Source organism: Scardinius erythrophthalmus (assembly GCF_964197995.2).
Source record: "Scardinius erythrophthalmus genome assembly, chromosome: 7".
Taxonomy (NCBI): Eukaryota; Metazoa; Chordata; class Actinopteri; order Cypriniformes; family Leuciscidae; genus Scardinius; species Scardinius erythrophthalmus.
In genome coordinates, this window is record NC_138227.1 from 15,939,420 (window position 1) to 15,948,672 (window position 9,253).

The 9,253-nt window shown below is 35.8% G+C and overlaps 1 protein-coding gene across 1 annotated transcript in view; it reads right to left on the reverse strand.

The window, feature by feature from the left end:
- Positions 1–1,623: 1,623 nt before the first annotated feature.
- Positions 1,624–9,253, reverse strand: part of exoc3l2b (exocyst complex component 3-like 2b) — a 22,399-nt gene continuing 14,769 nt past the window's right edge. Inside the window, 8 exon segments of the mRNA XM_081370815.1 lie at positions 1,624–3,349; positions 5,023–5,144; positions 6,208–6,363; positions 6,815–6,937; positions 7,420–7,555; positions 8,277–8,390; positions 9,070–9,130; positions 9,133–9,169. Coding sequence (XP_081226941.1) covers positions 3,070–3,349; positions 5,023–5,144; positions 6,208–6,363; positions 6,815–6,937; positions 7,420–7,555; positions 8,277–8,390; positions 9,070–9,130; positions 9,133–9,169 — 1,029 coding nt within the window. The 3' untranslated portion in view covers positions 1,624–3,069.

A 9,253-nucleotide genomic window follows, 5' to 3' on the forward strand; every position in this document is an offset into this window, starting at 1 on the left:
TGCTTGAAATGCTGGCAAATTTGAAATAAAATCAGATGATTTTGAGTTAACACTTATTCAAAAAAAAAAAAGAAAAAAGAAAACCGTTTTAATACTTTTCAAATGTATTAGTTTTGACTGGCAGTGAAAAGTTGACAAGATTTTATTAATATTAATATTATAATTAATTGTTTATTACCTTGAGATTTACACATAACTGTAAGTGCTTAGCCTACTTTTTGCTTAAATGTGAAACATCATTAAACATCATTAAAGTGTTTTATTCTTTTGTAGTGCATTATCACCCCCATTATGGGTTCATTAAGTTGACCTATTCCCGCGTTTACCCCTGCTGTGTATTTGATATGCATGCAAAGGGAGCTCTTTTGTGTTTAATTAGGTTCAGACAACCTGACAACCTTCTTTCATCATATCAAGAGTCTTTTCTTTGTTTGTTTGTTTGTTTGAGAAGCGCGCCATCTAGTGTACTAAGACTATCCGATCAGATGCAAAAACTTCATTTTTAAATGAGTCTGACCAATTCATATCCTTGCTGTAAAAAATCCAAACCATCAAAATTGAAAACATAGGTTCGATTTATGAAAAATTACATTTAAATTTTAGCCTGAGATAAATTTACTGTTTAGGTCAAATCAAAGTGGTGCAAATGTGACCACCAGTAGTGATAGGTTTTTCCACACCATTTTAATCACTCGATTAAAAATCGAAAATCGAGTGGAAATTATTCGCATGCGTTCCTGCTGTGCTAACTTTAACAATACTGATGATAGTAGGCCTATTTATTCCCCATATAAGATGGTCAGTCTACTCCAGAGGTCGACATACCAGATGCTCTACAGAAGCCCATATTGGAGAACTGTTACCAGATCAGATCACTAATGGCATTTTATTCCACGACAGTCCTCCACATATTGGTCTATATGAATTATAACAGATTATGGCATGCTGCTCATAGGTATAAGGGCTTAAGTGGATTAACGATCGTTAATCGCTTGTTGTTTTGGCCAAGCAATGGTTTATGCACACTAACATTCTCATTTTTCCTCATGAATTGTTTTGATCAATACATTTTTATTTTAGCTGAAAGCGTAAGTGGTGGCTTTTTAATGGCAGGTTCCCATTGATGGCTTTGTAGTTGGCAAGACTTTAAGGTAGCTATATGCCTATACAGAAATATATTTTTGAAAATAAACCTCATTGGAGTAAAATGTGTTGGTCATCGCCTTATAGCCTAGTGCTTCATGTTGTTTAAAAAAGCAGACAGGCTGCTGGTGTAAAATAATTTAAATAAAGAAAAAAAAATATATGATTGATCACTGTACTCCTCAATGATACAGTGTTATAAATATATTTAGTGTGTCTATAACCCTTGCGCATGCGTCTTTGCCTTGGTTTGGACTAGCGCTCAGCACCAAGGACAGCGGCTGCCAAAGACACGCGCAGGCTAGATGATGATGATGATGATGATGACGATGACGTGAGAGGGTCGATGTGACGTCAAAGCAAGCGAATCACAGGAACACACAAGCTCACAGACTAATGTAACCCACTGTCGATGTCAGTGGATATGAGTCATAGTGCTGTATTTAAAAAAAGAAAGAAGAAGAGCAAAAAACAAAGGCTGAAATGTCTGATCCTCCGTCATTTATTATATGTGATTTGATATATGTACACTGTAAAATAAATTTTCTTCCTATAACCAAAATATCAGTTTACAAGTCTTTCATATGTAGCAACATGCAGAGTACCCTAAAATTAACTGAAATGCTGTATCTCTTTTCCATGGTGCTCACACAGCGACATATACAGACTCATCAAACATTTGCTAAAAAGACAAGTTGGATGAAAAATTATATATTTAGAAGACATACTGAAACTGGTAAATGTAGATTCCATAAACGTTATTTGAATAGTTCTATCCATCAGGTTTTTTTAGGTAAACAAACCCAAAACGAATTATTTTACTCACATTTTCTTTAAAGTGTGTTTGGGTTGGTTGGTTGTTGTTTTTTTTTCAGTATTGATTATAGCGCAATGAAATTACTGGTGCAATAAATAAGTCGTGTAATACATAAATAGTCCCCCTTGATTTCTTTCACAGGTAAATTTGAATAATCTCATACAAAATACAGTTATCTTTCAAGACGAGATAACAGATGATTGGATCACTAAATTATCCTCTTAAATATGATAAAAATAATTGAAAGATTAAAGATAACTGCAATTGCATAGTACCTTAAAATCAGTCTTCAGTCATGTGCAACTAAAACAAAAATACAATTTCATCCGTATCAATTACAGTCACAAAAGTCAAAATGATAAATGGTATGATTAAGAAAACATAGTAAATCCCAAAACCAAGCAGTGCTTTCATCAGTAGTTACGATTTTTGCAATAAACACTCTTGTGACCCCTGCGATTTACAATTCTAAAAGATATTTCGTAGAGATGGTTGCACTATATATTCAAATGCTATATCAATTCCAGAAAAAAAAATATACAGTGGACCCAAAAAGTATTTGGACATTTTCAGATACACAAAATGTATGAATTTCATTGTATTAGAAATTAAATGAACACTTTTCTTGACATTTATGCAATGACTTTCTGAAATTCTATGTGAACATGTTTGATTTGTCATACGATTTGTCTTAATTTTGAACAGTGTATCTAATATGGATCATTTAAAACTTAGTTTGTGTAATGTTTGCTTGAAAAGTGTGCTTTCGTAATCTTTTTTTAAATAATAAATGCCACTTGGTTTGATATTTTGTTATATAACGCAAAGACATTCATACACTTTTAAGTGTGGCTAAAGTGCCACAATATTTTGGTGCCACTGCATTTCACACAAGCCTTTGCAATGTTAGTTGTGCAAAAACAGCTGTAGGGATTGTCATTTTCTCATAGATCCTGCAATCATGAGCATCGGTAAGAAAGATGCCTCTACTTAGCTCCTTATGACATGACAATGGCACACGCAAACATTTTAGAAACAAATGCTGTGCTGTCGGCATTGTTCCAGTGCTGTGTGAGTGCTGGGCGACTCGAGCATCCATTTCATATGGATTACAGCATGTCATCCTGGCTTTCCCTAGCTGTAGTCCTCCTGCGCCGGAATCGCATGCTGGAGAAGAGGGACGAGGCAGTGAGGGCGACGCGGCTCAGGCCTACATTTAGACAGTGTACTTCTGACGTCACTGGCACCTCGGCGAAGAGAGCCCTGTCACGGGACACCCGCAAGACGCTGTCGCTGTTCTCAATGTCTTTCACTATATTCAAGATCTCCTGCCTCTCCGTTTGTCGGGTCATCCCACGGATATTGAGTATGGCAGAGACGTGCTTCCTCCTGCAAAATACAGGAAATATTTCATCACTCTTGATTGATGTACTGTATGAGATGTACGGTCATATTAGCAATAAACACACAGTGTCATAATAACAATGAAACATTTAGAATGGCTAAACTACTTAAATAAACAACAACTGGGTTTTAATGGTGAGTGATCAGCACTGAAACGGTGAAAAGACTTTAATTCTGAGTGAATTTCTCTTTACATTCTTTGTTTGTCTTAAAGTACAAACCAAAATTATTATAATTTTTTTCGCCAAAAAAAATAAAAAATAAAATAAAAAATACACTAGTGTTCAGTTTTTTGGGGGGGGAAAGAAATGAATACTTTTATTCAACCGAAATTGATAATCAAAAGTGACAGTAAAGACATTAAACGTAACAAAAATGTCATTATTCATCAAAGAATCCTGAAAAACTTATCATGGTTTCCACAAAAACTGTTTTCAACATTCATAATTAAATATTTCTTGCTCTCCAAATCAGCAAATTAGAATGATTTCTGAAGGATCGTGTGAGTGAATCACAATGATGCTGAATCACAGGAATAAATTACATTTGAAATGATATAAACAAGTACATTAAATTTTTTTTTAACCAACAACAAATTTTTTGAGTACAAAATGTAGAGTATTTATATATATATATATATATATATGTTTTTGTTTTTTTTTCATTAATGTATAAGTGATGAAAAAAAGAGAAAAAAAGAGAAATGGAATATAAATATAATATAAGGGGAATTATTAAAGAGTGTTAGTGTGTATGTGTTTGTGTTTATATGTATGCGTTTGTGTATATATGTAAGCGTTTGTATATGTATGTAGGTATGTTTATGTACCTGTATATGTGTGTATGTATATGGGTATGTATGTATGCACGTATGTGTGGGTATGTGTGGATATATATATGTAGGTACATATGGATATGGATGTGGGTTTCTGTGCACATATGTGTATATGTGCTCAATTTCTTGTGTGAGTTAAAGACTGGCTATATATGATAGAAACAAAGTGTATGAACTTGTTAACGTCTGAAATTAATCAAATAAATACAAAATTATGATATGCTATAATGTCCGCAGCATTGCCAGGGTGCAAAGAATCCTCATTTAACCTTCCCAGAGTTGGCTCCTGTTCATTTAAAGTTTCCTAGATCATAAAATGTGCGAGGATACGGCTGGTATATGGGAGAGATTCCGAGTGTTCATCAGTTTAAAACCCAAAGGTGTTGCTAATCCTAAACAATGGAGCCCACAGCACATCTAGGTCATATATCTGAAGTTTCAAGCTTTATTTAGCACGCATTCCACAGAAGAGAGCTTCCTCTGGATTCGGCAGAACTCTTGATTAGGCAACTGCCCTCTCTAGATTAAACCGTGGAGCTTTGGGTCAGGCCCTGGCAGGATGCCTGTGTTTTTGCTTTGTCTTTGTGACGATCCAGAGCTGGACAACTGTACACCTTTCATGCGAATCTAGGATAACCAAACAGTCTCCCATAAAAATCAGGAAACCGCAAAGGTCTTGTTTGCTTTTACAAGCCCCTCTTTCGCTGTCAAACAGAATGACCATATTTGTCGATGACCTGAGCTCTCTGCTTTTTGACCTCGATCATATCAGGGGCTACAAGGTGTCCCGGCGTAGCGACACACTGCCCCTTAAGACACTCACCGTATGTCAGGGAATTCCCGTACCAGCATGCCAACTTCCATTTGGATGGAGGGAGTGTCCTCCAAGAGAATGATCTCCGATAGGTGAGGAATAGCACTGTCGAGCCATGAAGCGGATGATTCCTGGATGGGGGCAAACAAGCAAGATAAAATCAGATAGCTAAATCCTTCAATGCCGAGACCCATCCGCCACTGGAACGTGTAGATGAACGCTCAGATTAAAAAACAACTGCCTGGTACTCAAAATAAGACTCCCATAAACGTGCTGCATTTTCCAAAAAATACAATGTACAATGACTTCTGACAGACAGCCAAAGATCACAGGGCCCTAACAACTCCGACGTACAATCAGAAAAGGCTATTTTTACCCCTTGTGTCTGGAAAAACAAAAACCTAGAGGATTAAGTGTAGGAGCACATGTTGTTCCGATTGCGAGTATATATCTGTATGCCCGTTACACCAAGGCAGTTCTTCCTGACTCTCGGTTTGACCTTAAAGGCAAGTCATGACTTCAAAGGCCCAGGCCTGGATATTCTTTCATAAACAAGGGCATCCTGTTGTCCACCGAGGTGACAAACGGATGTTTTAACTGGAGAAAGGGGCGGACGCTGCACAGGGGAAAGGAGCGTTTGGGTGGGTCATAGAGATGCCCTTTGGAGCCAAGGGGCTGTTTGGCCATCTGCCTCCACTCCAGAAATGCCCATTCTTCAAAACGTCTCTTTTGTTTGAAAGTTGTCGGCTGTAGATGATTTTGGGGTGATTAAAAGATACTTAGCAACTAGCTAAAAACAGGACATGACATTTTGCCAAGTGTGATTAATCTGGGGAATGAGTTTTTCTTGAAAAAAATAAATGTTTATAAATAATATATATCAAATAAAATTATGAATAAAAGTACTGAAAATGAATCTCTAAATAACCAGTAAGGTCTACACTTTTTTTTTATGTTACAGTAGCATATGAGTTGTGCTGCATTAAATCTTCATACTGGCACTTTTGATTCTATCAAATTAACTAAACCAACTTTACTGATTTGCCACTATTAAATTGCTACTATCACATGCATACACACACACACACACCGATATATAGTGTAGTTTGTACTGTAGCCTATGTATATATACTGTGTATATTAGTTATTAGTTACTTATGTTATATGATATATATATCCAGAGAAATGACTCACCAATTCTTTGAAGAGAGCTTTTAGGTGCTTTCCTTCATCACGAAGGCGGCCAGCCATTCTCTTCCTCATTTTAAGTGATGTGCAGATGATTCTGCCCCTCATGATGGCCCGCACATATTCAGTCATGACGCGCCGGTGAACCTCCACCACCAGGACCTTAGAGGACAAAGTAAATAAGAGATAAAGTACACTCAGTTTGGTTTTTAGCTCAAAATAACCCCAAAAAAGGACATTCATGACATAAATTGGGTCTTGTTTCAACCTGAAGGGGTTTATTTTGGGATAACAACTGGCTCACTGTGCATCATCCACCCTATTATATGGCTACACAAAAAACATACATAATTGGTCATAAAAATAGATTTGAGCTGAAATTATTTTATTATGTAAAAACAAAACGTTGAGAGAGCTATATTGATATTAGCAGTCATTTTCCATTCATTTTCCCACAAAGTTTTGATTGAGAAATCACACTTTCAAAGATCCATGTAGATATGAGGAATAAAGATGGCTAAAAAAGCAGTAGAAGCACATTCTGTTAAACATAATTTATAATGATCTGGGAGGTTTGAGGGAAAGAATTGACATTATTGACATCATGGTTTACCTCGTAAGGTGGATTGTCCATCCTGCGGAACTTCTTGAAGTGTTCTTTTATAAGTGTCTCAATTTGCTCAAAAGGCTCAGTGTTGCTCAACCATTTCCGTTTAATCAGCTTATCAAAGAAGGGCTATGTGCAATGAGACAGAAAGCACTGGATTAGAAATGACATACACAGTACACACTGGAATGTACTATATTTGTCTTCATCAGGATGTGAAGGCTTTCATATTTAGAGTCAAGATAGTACAGCTAACTTCCTGTTAAACCACCATCATGGTAAAAAAAAGGATGCAGTAAAACTATGTGGCCCATGAGAGCTGGTAATGCCAGTCTGTACAGCAAACACTGAATACTGTTCGGCGTCAGGCCAAAAACATCTAATTCACTAGGGTTTTTCACATAGTGCTGCTATTTTAGTGTCTCAGAGATAGAGTAGCTGTGCAAAACAACATCCTTGAGAACAACCCATAGGGGAAATGCTGATAAGATATTCTTTATATTCCTGGACAGAGGTACATGATGAACATAATGTATTTCAAGAATATGTGCGTGCCTGCGCCACAAACATGTCTGTGTGAGGAAGTGTGGGGTGATCGGTGGCAGCCTCACCCTGATATGCTCAAAAAGTCTGTCGTTCAGCACTCTCACAGTCAAGTTGACTATCCTGTCCAGAGCGGTGTTAGCTCTACGAATCGAGTCCTCGCTGGTTGAGGGGTCACACTGGCTGCAACGCTCCACAAAGCTCCTAAACACACCAATTTATATTATTAAGGCTTTTATCTTTCAAACACATTATTTACATGCAATGCAGGGATTCCCCAACTTTTTTGTCAGCTGAACCTCTTTGACCTAATATATTTAATTGAAGAACCCCCTGAGATTTTAAGTTACTAAGCTGGGTCAATAATATAACAATAATAATAACAATAAAAAAATAAAAAATTAGTTCATGGTTCTCTGATGTCGGTTAATGGTCACATAACATGCAGGTACACAAAAAAATATTTTTAGTAAGTATTTTTCTTTTTGGTAAGCATATTATTTTGATAGTTTTTCATTTTAAAATCATTTATTTTTCATTTTTATGATTTCATTTCTTAATAGCTCACAAACCCCTTACAGTTCCACCACGAACATCAGTCTGGGAAACCCTGATGTAATGTAATATTTAATGCACTTCATGTGGTTGATAAAGAAAGGAATATATTTTCTTTCTCTTTGTAGTTTTATATCAATATGTTACAATATTATCCTATTCAAATCAATGTGATCAACGAGTTAGGTAAAAAGTCATCTAAAAGCAGATTATATTACCTTAAATGTGTAATGTAATGGATTATGTTACTAACTACAATCGTTGTCATGTACTTTGGAATCAGTAATCGACTACAATTTGTAAGTAATCTACCCAGCACTTTAAACAAACAAAACATCATGTATAAATGAAGGATTTCGAGGGAGCCAACCTAAACGGTGGACTGCAGTTGACAAGGGCGATGGTTTTAGCAATATAACCGTCTTCATTTTCTCCAAAGCTGCTCACTAGCATCTCATGGAACATCTCCACCTTTCTCTGAAAACTGTGCATCAAAAAACAAAGTACTTAAGGATGGTATGTGGTTATTATTACACATGTTCTATGGAAATAAAAAAGAAAAAAAAGAAAAAAAACATTTTTAAGCATTTAGGACATACATGGGTTGTAATTTAGGCTCGTAATTTGGAAACCCATATAGAGCCCAACATACACTACCGTTCAAAGTTGATATTTTTGAAAGAAAACCTTATGCTCAACAAGGATGCATTTATTTGATCGAAAATACAGTAAAACAGTAATATTGGGAAATATTATTACAATTTACAAACTAATTTATTGCTGTGATACATAGCTGAATTTTCAGCATCATTACTCCAGTCTTCAGTGTCACATGATCCTTCGGAAATCATTCCAATATGCTGATTTGCTCAAGAAACATTTCTTATTGTTTTTATCAATGTTGAAAACAGTTGTGCTTCTTATATTTTTGTGGAAATTGTGACATATTTTTTTCATGATTCTTTGATAACAAGAACCTTCAAAAGAACAACATTTATTGAAGTAGAAATCTTTGGTAACATCATAAATGTCTTTACTGTCAATTTTTGATCAATTGAATGTATCCTTTCTGAGTAAAAGTATTTATAAATAAAATTTAAATAATTCTTACTCACTCCTATCATTTGAATAATAGTGTCACTTTTCATGTATTATTTTCCCACCTGTACAGGAAATCTGCCAGTCCGTTAAGACTGCATTGAGCGACCCGTGAGCCAAATGTCTGTTTACGGCTGCAGATCTCTCAAGGTCCTCCTGTAGCCTCTATAAGGTAAAATGTAAGAAAATATGTTATTAAGTGAATTTTGTGCATTAAAAACGGTTACAAAATCATTTTAATTCCTCAAT